Source organism: Pieris brassicae, chromosome 7 (assembly GCF_905147105.1).
Source record: "Pieris brassicae chromosome 7, ilPieBrab1.1, whole genome shotgun sequence".
NCBI classification, from domain to species: domain Eukaryota; kingdom Metazoa; phylum Arthropoda; class Insecta; order Lepidoptera; family Pieridae; genus Pieris; species Pieris brassicae.
The window spans coordinates 9585346-9605545 of NC_059671.1; the positions used below are offsets into that span (position 1 = coordinate 9585346).

General features: G+C 36.7%; 1 protein-coding gene across 1 annotated transcript; it reads right to left on the reverse strand.

The window, feature by feature from the left end:
* Window positions 1-15603: 15603 nt before the first annotated feature.
* Window positions 15604-20160, reverse strand: LOC123712593 (MFS-type transporter clz9-like). Its single transcript, XM_045665778.1, has 2 exons — window positions 18082-20160; window positions 15604-17777 (listed from the first exon to the last, which is right to left on the reverse strand). The coding sequence occupies exon 2, from the start codon at window positions 17397-17399 to the stop codon at window positions 16632-16634; it is 768 nt and encodes a 255-aa protein (XP_045521734.1). The 5' UTR covers window positions 17400-17777; window positions 18082-20160; the 3' UTR covers window positions 15604-16631.
* Window positions 20161-20200: the final 40 nt, after the last annotated feature.

Here is a 20200-nt window from a genome sequence, read left to right on the forward strand (position 1 = left end):
ATTGATTAAATAGGCTTTATAATAAGGTTACACGTGTTACATAAAATATGACCTTAAAAGATACATGGGTACACTACACCACCCTTCTTAAAGAAAAAAAATACATTGTTTTCTTTTTACAAACATATATCAAAAACTAATATTGATTATAAAAAATATCTCATTATGCTAATACTAATTATCATTATATAAAATGATTATGATTATGATTACATAGTAAAACTTGTTATTTTTTATAATTTCCACATTTGCGGTATGTCCCTAATCACTTTGTAAGGACCCGAATATAATTCATCAAATTTATTACCACCTTCATTTTTCACTAAAACTAAATCATTTTCCTTATATGCAACATATTTGTCGTAATTTATTTTTCTTTTGAATTTACTATTAAGCAAATTATCTCTCGCTTCTTTTTGTGAAAGCTGTATAAAGTCGTATAATATCGTATATTTTAATTCACATGGATAACTTTCGTAATTATATACAGGTTCCACTAAGTCTTTACACAAATTACTTGGAAGAATACATTTCTTACCAAACACTAGTTCATAAGGTGTAAACTTTGTTTCTGAATGCACCGAAGTGTTGTATGCAAAACACCAAAAGGGAAGCCAGTGGCTCCAAGTCTCTGGATGTTTATCAGTATGAATTCTAAGAAAATAATTTAAATGTTTGTGAGATACTTCTAAAGCTCCTATGCTTTGATGATGATATGCCGTTGAATTTAATTGTTTAATTTGCAACAATTTACACATTTCTTGAAATATGGATGATATGAATTCCTTACCTCGGTCAGTAGCAATCTCCTTGGGAACTCCATACCTAAGAATAAAGTTATTAACAAAAGATTTCGCTACCTCGTCTGTCTTTTTGGAAAGTAAAGGATAAGCTTCAACATATTTACTAAGCTCACATTGTAAAGTGAGTATATGAGAAAAATTATTATTATCAGTTTCTAAGGGGCCAACCAGATCTAAAAACACTTTTTCAAATGCCGAATTAGCCGTAGTTGTAATAATCATGGGCTCTTTATGTGGAATTGAATATTTTTGTCGTTGGCATTTATCACAACGTCTTACAAATTCTTTTATATCTTTATCAATTCCAGGCCAATAGTAATATTTCTTAATATTATTCAACATTCGTCTCATACCAGCAAAATTACTCGCCTGTCATCTTTGCTATTTATTCTCTCTACATCCTTTATAATGCAAATACGTGGTCCGGACCTATCTTTACTATTTTTTATTACTTCTAACAATTTACAAATAAATTCTGTATTATCCTTATTTTTCACTATACATACTTCCTCAACATTTATATATTTACATAACTTATCTAGTTCTCTCACGAATTCACCTCGTGTACTCCGCGATTGAGATCCTAAATATTTTATAAAAATAGTTCGTTTACTGCTTACGAAACAAAACAAATCAGTTTCATTATTTATGATACCTTCACTTTTAATTTTTCCATATCTTTTTAAATCGATAAATACTAATTCCACTGATTCCTTCGGTTTAATATGAGTTGCTACGACATTTGGTCGATCAGGCCAAATATCCGAGATTTGCATATCAACCGAATAATCTTTAAGCTTCCTAGTTTGTGCACGAGTCAAAACGTTAATGACATTCTCATTCATTTCTTACAACCTTTTATATATTCTACATCAAAATTATATTCTTCTAGAGCCAGTCTGAATTTCGTTAACCTACTTGTTTTGTTTAGTGTTCTACTTGCAAATGCAACAGGACGTCCGTCTTTATTAGCTAAAACAGATCCTATTGCATAGTTAGATGCATCAGTTTCTAAAATAAATTCATTTTGTTCAGTTGTTGTTTCCATTTCGGTTAGAAACGTCGCGTATTAATTATTGTGACCGAATAAGTGCAACGCGCTGACGCAGCGCCGCGATCGCGTTACGATGAATCGTTGACCTAATATTTGTTATTGTGTAATGAATAAAGGCGAGGTTTTGTCTTTATAATTTTAATTATTATATTAAATTTATGATGTCATCTCCAAGTGTTTTTGAAATTATAACCCAAAACGAGCAATTTCTAGTGGCTGAACTGAAAAAGGAAAGAGCCCGATGCTCGGACCTGGAAACTATTGTCTATCAACTGAAGGAACGAATAGCTCAGCTCGAAAAAAAAATAAAGCAGCCCTTAACACAAAGGGACGAGGCAGCCGCTGAATCAATTCAGTATAAGACGGACGAAGAAGAACTGGCTAAAGAAACGGAATGGGTGCGACAAAAAAGCAGAAAGAAAAGGAAACTAAACTCCTCCCCTTCCCCCATGAAAGAAGTTACTTGTAATAAAGTAACCAAAGAAAAGCCTAAAAAGGAACCCCTTCCACCCCCGATTATTGTCGAAAATGTAATTGAATACCAATCATTCTACGATTCTTTACTTAAAAAAGAATTGAATAAAGACTCGTTAACAGTAAAAATGCTTAGAATTGGATCGGTGAAGATTAACACCAATAGTGAAGCTACCTACAGAGTGATCACAAAACATCTTAAAGAAGAAGATGCCTCGTGGTTCTCTTACGAAAACAAGCAGAGCAGGCCAATAAGAGTAATGGCAAAAAATCTGCATGCTTCTTGAAAGCCTGAAAGGATAGTTGAAGACCTTACTCGCCAAGGATTTAAAATTTTAGACGCAGCCGTCAAATATAACTGGAAAACCAAAGAACCGCTTAACATGTTTATTCTGTCTTTCCACCATCAGGAAAACATAAAAAATATCTACGAAATAAAATCCATACTTTGCTGCAAAATTGATGTACAGCCACTGAAATCACCGAAATTGACTCCCCAATGCAAGAGGTGTCAGGCTTATGGGCATACACAGAAATACTGTTCCAAGGAGCCGAGGTGTGTGAAATGCACTGCAAAGCATCTCACAGTAGATTGTTACAAGCCACAAGACGCGAAACCGAAGTGTGTTCACTGTGGTGAGTCACATCCAGCTAATTACAGAGGCTGTACAGTAGCAAAAGAATTACAGAAAATGAGAAATGTCTTAAAATCAAAATCAATGATAGAAACGGACAAATCGGTAAAACTAGCAAAATTAGTTTCCAAAACTGTTTCCTTTGCCCAGGTAACTAAAGGTCATAAGACTCTATCCCCAACACAACAAAATGAGATAGCTAACACAGGCATGGATGAAAAGGTTAACACCATACTTTCATTATTGACATCCTTTGATGAAAGACTTAAAAAACTAGATAGCGGCACCAAAATAGCTGCTCCCAAACGTCTTAAGCAATGATGGCTTTAAAAATAATGGCATGGAATGCTAATGGGCTTTTAAAACACCAAAGAGAACTTCAGATAATTCTTAAACATGAAAACATTGACATCTGCTTGGTATCGGAAACACATTTTACCAGGGAGTCATACATTCAATTTAAAGGATATAATGCCTACCATGCCCTTCACCCAAGTAATAAATCCAGTGGGGGAAGTACAGTTATAATAAAGGATAGCTTAAAACACCATGAGGTCTTTAAATATGAAAAAGAGCATATACAGGCTGTGGCTGTGAGCCTATCCATGAAGCGGTATCCATTAACAATATCATCTATTTACTGCCCACCAAGACATGCACTTAAGTACGACCAGTACAAAACCCTGCTAGAAAGTCTTGGAAATAGATTTGTGTTGGGAGGCGACTTCAATGCAAAACATACCTACTGGAGATCAAGATTAATATCGACCAAAGGAAAAGAACTGTTCAATGCTATGAAAATTTTGAGATGTGATGCAATTTCGACAGGAAGGCCCACATACTGGCCAACAGACAAGAATAAAATACCAGATGTTATAGATTTCTTCATATTTAGAGAAGTATCACCAAATGTTCTCCAAATAGAGGAAGCCTATGATATGAACTCAGATCACTCACCAATCTTACTCACAATTGGCGAAGACACTATAAAGCGAAAACTGAATCCATCTCTCGTGAACACGCATACGGACTGGGACAGCTTCAAAATTTATCTTGTCAATATGGTATACCTTAGAGTACCTTTAAAGATTGAGGAACAATTAGATTTAGAAGTCAATAGATTTACAAAGAACATCTAACAAGCTGCTTGGAGTAATACTCCAAAATTTAAGAAAAAGGTACAAAACTGATAAAATATTAAAAATTTGATAAAGACAAAACGAACTCAAAGAAAAAGGTGGCATTCCACAAGATGTCCAGAAGACAAAAAACATCTGAATAACCTCACTAAACAACTGAGGAGAGAGATTAAAATACATAAAGATACTTCAATAAAGAGATACCTAAACCAATTAACTTCTGATGGTTCCACCGATTACTCCATCTGGAAAGCGATAAGAAATATCAAAACACCTACAACACATATTCCTCCCTTACGAGAGTCTAATGGGAATTGGGCTGCAAGTAACATACAAAAAGTTAAGAGGTTTGCTAATCATCTAGAAAATATATTTCAAATCGATGAAGAAGATTTACTTAACTTCGAAGAAATAACGTCAGAAGAGCTGAACATCCGTTTAGTCACACCAAAAGAGGTTTTAAGTGAAATTAAATGTCTAACTAAAAAGAAGGCACCAGGTTTTGATCTAATTACGGGTGAAGTCCTTCAGCATCTCCCCCGTAAAGCCGTAGTTAAAATGACAACCTTAATTAATGCCTCATTTCGACTTCAATATGTTCCCAATATGTGGAAAGTTGCGGAAGTTACAATGATTCCCAGGAAAACCTCCACACAAAGTCACGTCTTACAGGCCAATCTCACTGTTACCTGTTATAGCAAAGCTATTTGAGAAAATCTTTCTCAGACGTCTTAACCCTATTATTGTCAAAAAGCAGCTCATACCAGATTACCAATTCGGTTTTAGAGAAAAACATTCTACCATAGAGCAAATTCATAGAATCATAAATAATATTGAAAAAGCACTAGAAGAACAAAAAGTCTGCTCCACTGTCTTTCTGGATGTAGCTCAGGCATTTGATAAAGTGTGGCATCGAGGACTTGTTCATAAATTAAGGAAATTACTGCCTCGTCAATTTTCAAATATCCTTGAGTCATATTTAACACAAAGAATGTTTAGGGTACGACAAGATGATGATTATTCAGAACTAAAAGAAATAAAAGCTGGGGTGCCGCAAGGGAGTGTATTAGGTCCGGTCCTGTACCTCTTATACACATGCGATATTCCGGCGGTTACTGAAAAGCAAGCGGTAGTAAAATTACAAAAAGCCATAAATATTGTTGGCTTGTGGACCAAAAAATGGCGGATAAAACTAAATCAGTTCACATAAACTTTTCCAACAAAACATCAAATTACCTGCCAGTATATATTGATAACGTCAAAGTGCCGTTCCAAAATTCAGCTAAGTACCTAGGTATGACGCTAGACACCAAACTCCGATGGAAGGTCCATGTTAAAACGAAACGCGAAGAGTTGGATCTCCGTTACTCTAAATTGTACTGGTTGCTCGGAAGGCATTCCACGTTATCAGTACAAAATAAATTATTGATCTACAAACAAGTCCTGACACCTGTATGGACTTATGGTTGCCAGCTGTGGGGCTGTACCAGTAATAGTAATATTCAAGTAATCCAACGATTCCAAAACAAAGTGCTCAGTGGAATAGTCAATGCTCCCTGGTACATTCGCAATTACGACCTCCATCGGGACCTTAATGTAGAGGACGTCACCACATTAATAAAAAAGGCTGCTGGAGCACACGAACATAGGCTCCACCATCACGAGGTCGAGGCTATTCAACTCCTTGATACCACTGACCTAGTGAGAAGATTGAAAAGGATAAAACCATTTGAACTAGTGAATTAGTGTTAGTGTACTTTAATATTAAGTGCTAAACAGTGAATGAAAAAATGAAAACACTAGAACAGAGTGTCTTCCCTTTAAGAGAGACTATAAGTAGCGTTATTGGACACTTACTTATGATAACAATCCTTTTTAGTAAATTAGGTTAGTCTTAAATTAGGCTAAATCGAATTAGAATAGATCTAATGTTCCATGATGTCGTAAGTAGTTGGGATTCCCGGCGACTGCCTCACATCAAAGTTCCCCAAAAACGTAAAAATCATGGTTGGCCAAACCTTTAAAAAAAAAGTTTGTACTCTACCCCCACTAAACAGGCCGTGTGGAGTCGAATGCACTCCTGACGTGATAGCTCTAACCGTTCCAGAGATAGCTTTCCCAAAACCCTTGCTAATTACTTACTAATCACCACCTTATCAGCTACGAATGCATCGTTATCTACTTTCCTACATTCACTAACCCGATCTATGGCTCTAAAAGAAAAATAGAATAAACTATGTCTAACCTAAGCTAACCTACGGGTCTAAGCAAACAACACTAAATGTACCTAACCTATATTAACACCATTATCTATAATAAAATTAGATGTAAAGGTTACAGATTTAAATAAAACATGTTTATTCCAGGTATTATTCTTTTATTTATATGTCCATTATATTTCTATACAAATTTACTAGCACCGTATCATTGTTCTCTGAGTCACACGTAAAATTTCTAAGGAAGTCTTCTAATCTCATCCCCCTGAACTTGTAATATATGTATACCAAACAGTACTCTCCGCACACCGCCGATAGGTAATCCTGAACCGTAAGGCTATTGTATCTCCACATGCAACAATTCCTCCTTAAAAATCCTTTTATTGCTTCAATGGGTTTACGTCCAAACGAATCAAAGTATTCCCCAACTCTTTCAACGTTTATATGAATAGCCACTCAATGAGACCCCGGCTGTGAATCAGGGTCAAGATTGCATATGATAAGTGCTGGCACCTGAGCATACATCGACAATCGATTTGAAGGATATACGTTGCTCTGGAGGCTGGGATGTATTCTACGAAGACTCATTTGCACTTCTAGTGTGTTCATACTTTAATACGCGTTTACTCCCCTACTCTTTCACTCTTTTACTGACTACATTTATTACTATCAATTCATATTTGTACTTATATGTATCTGTATTTAAACACACATAATATGATCTCAACATAAGTAATGAGTCTTTAGGGTAGTTTTGGTTTATGTTGATTGGTCCTTATTTGGTTAAAATAAAACTTCCTAATAATTCGTTGAGAAGAGGTGAAGATGGAATGTGGAATGTCTTTAATTTTTAAAAACTGTAGATTTATATACAAAAATTATCCTACCTGGCCACTAGTGGTAAACATGTGGTACCAAGATGCGAAGGGTGCGTAGACAATAAAATCGAGGCGCGGCAAAAAGTTGTCCTAACGGTAACGCAATTAACTGTTCTTTTCAGAACAAATTATTGTTTCATGACGACACGTACTAATCACCTACAGGATTCCCCCTCTAGCGAAGCGTACCGGCAGGCGTATAACGCGGCCTCGGCGAGTTGTTCTTGTAGGTATTGAGGTGTTCCCAGTGTCTTGTTGTTTCAGGTTGTTGTCATTTTGATGTTTCAGGCTATTTGATGGTTCATGTAGTTCGCTCGCACTTGATGTGTTTTGCTTGTTGCAGGTACTCGTTGTTGTATCAGTAGGCACATCTTGCTCGGTGATAGTGTAGGCAGGTTTGAGTCTGTCGATAGAGATATTCATTTCACGGTTAGGTAACTGCAGCGTGAATATCTTGCTGTCTCGTTTCAGCACGCGATAGGGTCCGTCGTAAGGTGCTTGTAATGGCTTCTTTACGGCGTCTATGCGTACGAATACGTATTCACATGATTGCAGGTCGCGGTGTACAAATATGGGTTTTGTGTTGCTGTGTGGTTGACTCGGCATTGGTTGCAAGTTACGTATTGCGTCGCGCAGCTGATCGATGTAGCCAGAGTCCATGATGACGTCATTGCGGGTCGTTGATAAGAAATCACCGGGTAAGCGTATGTTGCAACCGTAGGTAAGCTGAGCGGCGCTTACGCCGGTGTCACTTCGCATAGCGGCGCGTAATCCGAGTAGGACGGTTGGTAGCTCGTTGATCCAGCTTCTTGCGGTCTGTAGTCTTGCTTTTAATGCGGCTTTAAGGACACGGTGCCATCGTTCGATGATACCGTTACACTGTGCGTGGTATGAAGTTGTACGCGTTTTTTCGATTCCTAGTAAGCGAGAAAGAGATGCAAATACTCTGCTTTCAAATTGGCGTCCTTGGTCCGTTGTTATTGTTACAGGACAACCGAAACGGGAAATCCAACCTTCGTATACCGCTTTGGCGACGTCTTCAGCTGATATTTCGCATAATGGGTATGCTTCGGGCCATCTTGTTGCTCTGTCGATCATTGTCACGAGGTATCGATGACCGCTGGCCGCGGTAGGTAGCGGACCAACGATATCGATGTGAACGTGTTCGAATCGTTCGGTTGGTGAAAAAATTGATAATTGACTTGATGTGTGGCGTTGTATTTTGGCGCGCTGACACTGTAGGCATACTTTTGCCCACTTGCCGACGTCTGCGTTCATTGAGGGCCAAAAGTAACGTTGCGTAATTAATTTTCTCGTAGTCTTGATTCCAGGGTGGCTAACGTTATGTACTGCGTTGAATGCGGTACGTCGGTATTCTTCTGGTAGGTACGGACGTAACTGTGAGGTTGAAGTTTCGCAGTGTAATTTGATATTTGAGACGGGCAGGTTGACTTTCTTGAAACATAAGTTGCTCTGTAGACTGAGTGCTTTAATGGTATCGCTATCGCGCTCTTGAGCTTCTGCAAGTAGATTGTAGTCGATCGGCGATGGACAGGTGATTGCTTCGACACGTGATAATGCATCTGCGGCTGCATTTTGAGATCCACTGACGTGTCGTATATCAGTGGTAAATTCGCTGATATAAAGTAGCTGTCGGGTGCGTCTCGGTGATTCGCTGTTTGTATTTGTTTTTGTGTAAGCGAAAGTTAGCGGCTTGTGGTCGGTGAATATTATTATTTCTCGTCCCTCGAACATTTTGCGGAAATGTTTAACAGCCATGTAGATAGCGAGTAGCTCTCGATCGTAGGTACTGTAGCGAGTCTGTGCGTCGGTGAATTTCTTCGAGAAATAGCCGAGTGGTTGCCATGAGTTGTTGATAAATTGGTTGAGTGCGGCACCAGCTGTTTTGTCGCTAGCGTCGCTGAATATAGCAAGTGTCGCCTGGTGAGACGGATGAGCAAGTAAAGCGGCGTTTTTTATGCTCTCTTTACATGCTTCATAAGCTTGCGTTGATTCAGTGGTCCAGTCGATCTTAGTTTTGTCACGCTTCTTGACGTTGTGCAGGTAGGTATTTAAAGGCGCTTGTACGGTGGCGGCATCTTTGATATTTTCACGGTAAAAGTTTATCATACCGAGAAAACGTCGTAGTTCTTCTACGGTTTGTGGTTTTGGAAAGTCTGTAATAGCTTGTACCTTCTCTTGGGGTGGCTGTATTCCTTCCGCTGTGACTTGGTGACCGAGGAATTTCACAGTTGGCTGGCCGAAAACACATTTTGATGGGTTGATGGTGATGCCGTATTCTTCTAGTCGCTGTAATACGATGCGTAGATGTTTTCGGTGCTCTTCCTCGTCGATTGATGCTATGAGTAGATCATCAACGAAAGGGAATACGAAGTCGAGTTCGCGCAGTACTTCGTGAATAAAGCGTTGGAAAGTCTGTCCGGCGTTCTTTAGACCAGGACACATGCGCGGAAACTCGAAAAGACCAAAAGGTGTGATGATAGCGGTTTTCTCCACATCTTGCTCGCTGACTGACAGTTGTTGGTACGCGCGATTGAGGTCGAGTGTGGAGAAAATTTTCTTCCCTGCGAGTTGGTATGTGAAGTCACGTATGTGTGGTATGGGATACCGATCGGGCTTGGTTATGGCGTTGAGCCTTCGGTAATCGCCACACACGCGTAGGTCTCCATTCTTCTTTGGCACGACGTGAAGAGGTGATGCCCAAGGGCTTTTGCTTGGTCTGCATAACCCTTGATCGATCATGTTTTGGAATTCCTTCCTGACCATTTCGTAACGATGCGGTGCAATGGGGCGTGGCTTGCAGTGAAGGGGCGGTCCATTTGTTTCAATGAAGTGTTCAACGGAATGTTTGGGACTAAGCTTCATTGAAGTGATTCTGGTTGTGCCTGGGAAATCTGCTAGAATGCTGTGGTAATTTTGCTCAATGTCAATACTACGAACTGTAGGTATGTCTGCAGTACTGAGTTGAGCGTTTGTTACCAGTTTTGTTTTCCCGTCGATCAGTCTTCTGTTTTTTACGTCGACAATGAGGTGGTGGTACTGCAAGAAATCTGCTCCCAGGATTGCCTTAGACACATCTGCTACGACGAATTTCCATGTGTATGGTCTTCGGAGGTTAAGATCGAGTTGGAGTGACTTCTCTCCGTATGTTGGAATGACCGTGTTGTTGGCGGCGTAGAGTTGAAATGGCAGTGGTTTTTCACGTGAGCCTTTTGTCTTTGGTAGCACGGAGATATTGGCTCCTGTGTCGACCAAAAAGGTAAGTTTCGTTACCCTGTCGGCAACGAAAAGGCGGTGTGATGATTCGGTAACGCCGGTTCCCGCCGCGGCCAGCGTTACTTTTAGTTTTCCGACTGATTTATGGGCTTGAAACTGCATGGTGGTGCGCATTTCTTCGCGTCCATACCATAGCGATGATGGTAATAGCAGTACGGCATTGGAGATTTTTTCCGGCTTCGATCTTCCATCTGCGACTCTCGTCGGTTTTCGTTGCGCTTTGTTGATGCGTTCCGCGAGCGTGATTGTAAATGGTAGCGAGAACGACTGTTGCGGTAGTTGTCGCGCGGTTGTACTCGTAGCTCGGCAACTTCCAAAGACAACCTTCTTATTTCATCGATAAGGGTGTCGATGGTTGGTTGTTCTGGAATTGGTGGCACACGGAGTGACAGTGAGATACCGGAGACTTCTTGGCTCGACGGATGTGATGAAACTTGACGCTCTGCACCGGAATTTTCTGTGTTCGTCATCTTCAATTTTCTTAGTGTTCTTCTCGGGGTCACCACTTTAGGGTAGTTTTGGTTTATGTTGATTGGTCCTTATTTGGTTAAAATAAAACTTCCTAATAATTCGTTGAGAAGAGGTGAAGATGGAATGTGGAATGTCTTTAATTTTTAAAAACTGTAGATTTATATACAAAAATTATCCTACCTGGCCACTAGTGGTAAACATGTGGTACCAAGATGCGAAGGGTGCGTAGACAATAAAATCGAGGCGCGGCAAAAAGTTGTCCTAACGGTAACGCAATTAACTGTTCTTTTCAGAACAAATTATTGTTTCATGACGACACGTACTAATCACCTACAAGTCTCTTTGTAAAAAAAGTAATGAAGGTAAATAAAAACCATGTCATATTCGATTACATTATATTTTATTATTCTTAATATCATAATAATTACATAAGTGATTGCTTAACTACTATAATCCACACATACATTTCTGTTCTTATCTATTTCTATAATATTTGAAAACTCTGCGTAAACTACACAGTTAATTGTTTCAGTCAATGCGCTCTCGAATCTTACTTCCATTCTTACACTACCATGGCGTACAAGATTCCAATGCACATTAGACTTAGCCGACAAGTCAGGTGTTAAATCAAAAGCTAGTAAACAGTACCCATTTGAATATTGCTCCCTCGATATTCCATTACCTTCGTTAAGAAAATGTATACCGGTGCCTGAGTACAGGGTGTGGTATGCGCTAGTAAATACATCGTTTGGAAATGATGGTTGTAACGCTTTTGAAGGTATCTGTTGACCATCTATATATAGGCTAAATGAGCAAATACCAAACTTTTCAAAGTTGAAAGGATTTTTACCATAACTACCGTTGAATGCTGTATTATTAACAAAACCTATAATACATCTCTTAGGAACCTGAACCAAAATATACTTCAAAAGTAATGAAGGTTAATAAAAACCTGATAATTTTATTCGTTTATATTTTCATATTCGTAAATATATTTTATTGTTCTTAATACTATAATAATTATACGTATATGTGGTTGCTAAACTACTAGATACACACATTTCTGTTCTTATCAATTTCAAAAATATTTTAAAAATGCAATGACTATTAAGATTGCAAAGGGTATTTAGAGTGCCCTTTGTATTTATTATCCACATTTTACTGATGGGTATGGATACTTGTTCAAACATGCAGTCGAGTTGAATATCGTAACTAGATAATGATATCCATTACCAGTCTATATAACCCGATACTTGTAGAAAGATTTAGTATTGTGCTCTAAGTTCGACAAAAGTGAAGTGGTTGAAAGTTAAAAAAACATTGTATCGTTGGGCCATTGTATTTTACAAAGAATAAAATGCAGACTCATATAAATTTACTATATTTGACACAGGGTAAAATCGGTCATTATTGTTATATAAAAAATATGTCACGATTAATAAGTAGTCAAGTTTCGAAATCCAAGGAAGCTATATATCTATGTGACTTTTGTTTACAATATTTTTCAACATCTGAACGTTTAAATAACCATCAAATAAATGATTGCAGACATATTTGTACACAAATACCAAGCTTAGATAAAAATAAAAGAAATTGGGGGGGTGATATTGTTTCTGAATGTAAATTAAGTTTTGATAAATTTCAACGTAAATTGATGTTACCTTTTGTTATATATGCGGATTTTGAGGCTTTTTTAAGTCCCTTAGCATCATGTTCAAACGATCCTTCAAAATCACATACAATAAATGTACAAAAACATAATGTGTATAGTTTTGGATACTACATTAAATGCTCATACGATGATAAATTGTCTAAATATGTAACATATACTGGTGAAAACTGTGCTTTAAAATTTATGGAAACACTGAAAGATAATTTGACAACAATTGTTAAAAAAATTGGTTTCCAAAAAGTTGCTAATAAAATATCACCAATACAGCGAGATATACTTAGCAAATCTAATCATTGTTATATTTGTGATAAAATTTTGTGTGGGAATTCAATAATTTACTACGATTGGTATACTGGGGAATTTGTTGGGGTCATACATAAAGTTTGTTCAGAAAAATTTAGAGTACCTTACACTATACCAGTCTTCTTGCACAATTTAAGTCATTATGATGCACATTTTATCGTACATGCCTTAAACTTTGATGAAGGTCAGGTAGAAGTTCTCCCACAAAATAAAGAAAAATACATATCATTTTCAAAGGTTCTTAAAATCAATAACAGTAATGTAACTTTACGTTTTGTGGATTCCCTAAAATTTTTACCCAGCAGCTTAGATACTTTAGCAAAAAATTTAACAAAGAATAATTTTAATGAATTATCAAAATGCTTTCCCAATTCAGAAGACTTTAAACGGCTGACTAAAAAAGGTGTATTTCCATATGAATTCATTAAAGATTTTGATACTTTAAACTACAATCAACTTCCAGATCTTCCACACTTTTACAGTACTCTTACAGATTCCATTATTTCTAATGAAGATTACAACCATGCCAAAGATGTTTGGAATCATTTCAATTGTAAAAATATGTTGGATTATTCAAATCTTTATTTAAAAACTGATGTTTTATTGTTAGCAGATATTTTTGAAAATTTTAGGTGTGTTTGCATTAAAACGTACGATTTAGACCCGGCTCATTACTATACAGCACCTGGATTGAGTTGGGATGCTATGTTAAAACATACTAAAACAGAAATTGAATTACTTTCTTTCATTTTTCGTAATTAAGACCTGCTAAAGCTATTCATCATTCGAGAGAAAGAACTAGGACTTATTTTTAAGCCCATAGGCATTGCACTGGGCACTGACCAGAACCAAATGCTGTCAATTTTCGGCTATTTTTATCAAGTTTCACGTTATAATAACCTTGATACAGGTCTAAATGACTGAAATAATCACTTCCAGACAATGATTCTAAAATTTCAGTTATATCCGGTAAAGGATATTTATCATCTACTATGCAATTATTCAATTTCCGGTAATCAATAACTAATCGCCATTTTTTAGCACCTGTTGAATCTAATTTTTTCGGTACTAATAATACAGGGCTTGACCAATCACTTTGACTTGGTTCTGCTATGCCTTTTTTAATCATTTTATCTATTTGTTGCTTAATTTCATGTTTCTGAGCTTGAGGTAATCTATACTGCTTAAAAAAAATCGGTGTAGTGCCTGGTTTCAAATGTATGGTGTAAGTATAAGTATTAGTTGTTTGTAACTTATCTCCCGGTAAATAGAAAATGTCAGCATACTTGGCACATAATTTTTCAAGAGAGGTTTGTTCCTCATCACTCATATGAGAAAAATTTATACAGGAAAATAATTGTTTAACCCTCTCTGCTTTATTCTCTATTTTATTGAAAGAACAAAGATTATAGTCACTCAATTTGTGAATATAATAATTAATTTTTGGTAAGACTATATGATTCTCCGTTGTATTTAATATTTTAATAGGTATTACACCGTTTTAGGCGTCGCGATTGAACTCGCTAAATAAACTCCGTCTTGTATCTCTGCTGAGCAAATAACACAGTCTTCCTGTAATTCTGTCTGAATATAATGAATCGATTCACATCTAGGGGAAATTTCTAACTGACTATTACATTTATTTGTAATGGGCAGAATAATTGTTTTATTAAAGCCATCACGCATTATCAAAATATTTTTCTCAAAATCTAAAACGGAATTGAACCTTCTTAAAAAATCTCGACCAATTATACCACTACGGCAATGTATTAAACACATAAAACTTATGAGTAATAATTAAATCATCGCAGCTCAATTGTATAGACACGTATCCTATTGCTTGGACTTTGCCCCCAAGACCATTGATAATTATATTTTCGCGATGCATTGTAAGATTTAAATCTAACACATGTTTATATTTAATTGCACACAAAGATGCGCCAGTATCTACTAAAAATGAAAATGTTTTTCCCTTTATTAAAATTTTTTTCTGGTTTTTCAAAATTTGGAATTGAATTTACAGTCTGATTTTCGTTCATAACGTGAACATTCGGTTGTTGCCGTATCCTTTGATTTCCACTAAACGTACCTCTATGTTGCTGACCTCTGAACTGGTGAACTCGCATTGGAGTGCCTCGGGCGCTGAACTGATGATTCCATCCTCGCTGGTTGCCTCGAAAACCTCGTACTCTCCCCTTATAGGTAGGGAACTGGTTGTAGTTTACTCCTCGGTGACTTCTAAAATTATTCCTTGCACCCCTATATTTAGAATTAAAATAATGATTTTTATGCATACCCAAAATTTCTCCCGAACCAGATGCGCTGGTGACTTCTTCATCAAGAGCCGCTTGGATAGCGTCCTTCAGGGTAGGGGAGACCGAGGGGAGTTGAAACAATTTTGTCATTTTTTTTTATACACCAAATACTATCGACAGAAATCATATGATATAAGTACCAATCGATAGGTCATTCTTTACACTTGCGAATAAATAACATAAAGAAATTGTAAGCGTTAAATATTATAGTAAAAAATCGACTTAGCCGTAACAAGTCAACTTGTTTCAACTCTCCTCATACCGAGGTGAGTTGAAACAGGGGTTGAGGAGAGTTGAAACATATGCTTTTTGAGAAGTATTAAGGGCTATAAAGTAAAAATGACGATATAATTTAAGGTATTTATTAAAGTAAGTAGTCTTAAGTATAACAATCAGTCTTGATTAATATTTCTTCAAATATTTAAGTATCAATAATCTCACAAATTTCAAAAATAAAAATAAAAAACGTCAATCTGACAAGCAGTTGTGGCAAACATACGAAAGTTCCCCACCAGTGCAAGCTTCATGAGCCCAGTTTTTGCATTCCAAACACTGCACCCATTTTACTTTGGCTCTGCTATTTGAATATGGCTCAAAACAACAAATGCAAAAGGATTCTTCTGCTTCACTGTCTTCGTTTCCTTTTAGTTTCTTGACAACCTTCATCTTTTTAGTTTTAGTGCCTGGTTTTGATCTTTTTCTTGTTTTTGTTTCTTCAAAGTAAGGTTTTTTCTGCTTTTTCTTCACCGTTCTAGCTGCTTCGATTGCAGCTAGTTCATCCTTAACGGGAGTGTCGGTTAAGATAGCGGATTTCACTTTGCGTCTATTTGTTTGATGTCCTTTCCTTGGTGGAGCCTTTGGCAAAGGTCTAAGAGTTTCAGGTGAGAATGGAATTGCTGTCACAGCAACTGAAGTATCTCGTGATGTAGATGCTACTGGTATTATATCAGACGTAAAGACTGTGGAGGAAACAACGGATTCAGTAGTTAAAGGCATCGTGACAGTTTTAAGCATTACTGCAGATATCGCCAGATCAGGTGAATTCTTATCAGGATTTCCTGCAGATTTTGGTACATCTTCTCTGTCGTAGCTGATTTGAGGTGGAGTAGTTGGTAAATTTAAGATTGATGGACTTGGTGTACGAGAATCATGTAAAATACTATTTGCAAGGGGACGTTCATCACTTGTGCCAGAAGTAGGGCATGTCACGGGTTCTTCACTTCTTGAAATTCCCATAAAGTTAGAGTTTGATGGACCAGGACTAACAGAAGTTACCAAAGGTCGATCAGTAATTTGACTCGGAAAATAATCTGCATCCTGGAATATTTCAGTGTTAACTGGCCAAAGTCCGGTATGAATAAATCCGGAAGATATCTAACGCGGTGTGACGGCTATATCAAACGATGTTTTCTCTATTCCAGGAATATCATAGATAGACATTACTTTTCCTGGATTAGACCGCATCCAATTGTCGCAAGCAGTGTTAACTGCTTTTTTCACTGGGCCAAAAGCGGCCCTGTCCAATGGCTGCAACTTATGGGTGCAGTGAGGTGGAAAAGTTAATAGAATTATGCCATTTTCCCTGCAGAACTCGATATTTTTAACTGCTATGTGTGAAGCGTGGTTATCTAATAACAATAGTGTTTTATTTTCTTTTGATGGTCTAATTTGGTCTTTGAAAAATTTAAGAAATATATAGAAGTCTTCTTCTTGCATCCAGCCTGACCCATTCGCAGTGCCAATTGATCCAGTAGGTCCATCGCGTATAAAGTGATCTTTAAATCTTTTCCGCGGAAAGACGAACATTGGGGGTAAGTGATTCCCAATAGCATTTCCTGCTAGTGCTATAGTTACCAATGTTCCCCTCTCTGCGGAAGTCATGGCACTCACTTGTTTTTGTCCTCGTCGGGCAATGACTCGGTCTGGTTTCTGAACAGTTGTAATGCCAGTTTCGTCAACGTTCCATATATCTTTCCCTTGCAACTTGTGTTTGTCAACTACTGCGGTATAATTTTGAAAAAAAAGTTGTACGTTTGTTCTATTAAAACTTGTGGCTCGAGCGATACTTGTGGGTTGAGGTAGTCTTAGAGAAAGAACAGTATGACGTTTCATAAAAGATCGAAGCCAAACCTCTCCAGCCATTTCATGCTCAGTCCAAGAAGAAGGAATTTTTTTTATTATATTCTACAGCCAATCTATAGGCAAAAGTTCTGGCTTCCCTAGTTTTTAGGCCAAAGTTAGCAGCAGCGCAGTTTAAAAGATAGTCACAGAGTATCTTCTCCTCTGAAGCTGTAAAAACAGTTTTTTCGGGATATCCAACCGTTGGAGAAGTTGCGATTTCGTTAGCTTCATAAGCATTTTTTTTTAATATACCTATAGAGGGAAGTATGGTTCAGGTTGTAACTCGAAGCCGCGTCACGGAGACTTTTCTGTCGGAAAGTTACTTCTTCTGCTGCTAGATCATATATTTCGCGACTCGCCATACCTCTGTCAGTCTTTCTTTTATAATCAGTAGGCATTCTAAAACAAAATAAACAAATTAAATCAACAAACAAAACATTTTTTGTGCCCGTTATTTATTGACTGCTGTCATAAAATCTAACATGAGGAGAGTTGAAACAGCCTGTTTCAAATCTCCTCAGTACGAAAAAAACCCCTAATTTTTATTAAATCCACAATCAAGAAAAAAATACACAGAAATCAATTGTACTAATTATACATAATAAATGTTTAGTTAATGAACTTTCAAAAAATATATAACTTTAACCAAAATACAAAACCATTATCATATTATAGGCATCGTAAAAAAAGGTAGAAAACTTACTTTTCACGATTTTTGTCACATGACATGTATTACTCCACAACCGCGCGACTTACGCCACCTACGCGAACTGACACGTCAGCGGGCGGAGGGAAGTGGTTGAAAAGCGACGATGACAACTCGCTAACGGTTTTAAGTTCCAAGAAATCGGTACTGTTTCAAATCACCTCTGTTTCAAATCCCCTCGGTCTCCCCTACTAAAATTCCTAGCTGCTATGATAGTGCTGAGCCTACGATTTCGCAAACCATCAGCGAATTTTTTATCAGCAATATTTTCATTTAATGGCTTCAAAATTTTATAACTCTCTGAATTTCCGTTTGCTTGCGATATCGTAAGATTCACGAATAATTCAGATAATTGTTGTCCATGTTGTCCATAATCTGAAATAGATAAATTATTTTGTTTCATATTTTCTAATTTACTCGAAATTGCAGTTGTTAAATCCCTCACATTTGAATAACTAGTATTTAATCTTAATTTTGCAGCTTGAGATAATCTACTTTTTAAAACAAAATTTATTAAATTATTTTTACACGTTTCTTTTTCCAATAAAGAATTATAATATTCAATATTGTCTATTAATTGTTCAGTATTGGCCTCGGTATCGGTCATAACGGGCAATAAATTCAAAGCGGTTTTTAAATCAAAAGTATTCATTGTTACAGTAGTTTCAGAGTTCGGTAAACCACTACGACATAAATCAATTATTTAGTTATATAATGTTAAAAACTGGTTACAAAAACTTCTCACAAGTTGATCATCATCATCGCCCTTCCTTAATTTTAAATTATATTCATTTAGCCAGTTTAAATATCGCCCATATATTTAATTAGTTGCATTTAATTTATTTATTAGAACATCACCTTGCCTCCTCTTTGGGCCTATTTTTATTAAATATGTTCTAACTTCTTTCAAGTCGCTATATAAAGGCTGTAAATAAATTGCCATAACTTACCATTACATTTTTATTCATTTTCGAAGTATAATTATATAAATAACATTATTTTATCATAGTTAAAATTATTAATTACCATTACAGTCCATTAAATATATCCGTACCATATAAACGCAAACGCACATACACTATTTAATAATACGTAATTTACTAGTAAATAATTTTATCTAACCGAGCACTTATCGAACCATGCACTTATCATCGCTTTTCACTACACAACACCTGGGTAGAGTTTATTCGGAGCTCGTGCCTGAGCATCACCCTCAAGACATCCAGAAGTCTCTGCTGGTCGACAAAAAAAAGAAGTTCTCAATGCAGCTCTATTAGTTTGCCGCGATATCCATCGTATACACTTCTTATACAAAGTATACGCAAAATACAGCATACCCATAAATATGCACAGAGATATGATCATGAGCAATATGTTAGTAGTCGACATATGCCATTGTATTTGGTCTGCCGTAGCCTGATTTATCCCACTTGCAGCATTCTGAGCGACGACCACTTCCTGAGATTTTTGGTTACCCATTGCCTTAATTCAGGATTTCAAACCAATACACACGAATTACGTCTAATTTATCCAAACGATCGCTCTGTTTTAATAATGCCATTTTTTATAACATATTATAATTTTTCTACTACGTTAAAACATACAATACACTATCTTATAAAAGTTCCACTCCCGTTTTAGTAATAAGGTTTCGTATAACAGAGGCGCGCGGGTGGTCGACCATCCTGGCAGGGTCGCCATGTACGAGATGTATTAGGAGACGAACGAAAACAACGAGATCATAATTAAGACTGCCTTTTATTAATGTTAAACATTGATTAAATAGGTTTTATAATTAGGTTACACGTGTTACATAAATATGACCTTAAAAGATACATGGGTTATTCATACACTACATTAATTTTCTAGGCTTGCAACCTTTTCATGAAGGTACCGTAGAGCATTTTTGATTGTAAAAAGCAAAAAAAGCGAGTTAAAATTTAATGTGTATTTCTTTATTTAATACTCCTACTATTCACTAAAATTATATATAATAAAAAAACAATTATACTAAAAATATGTCCAAGGTTAAACAAAATAATGAATAGCTTAATAGGTTGAAACATTTACGAAAATTCAACGCATCTGTGACAGAAGCAGTCTGTCCTTTAGTCTG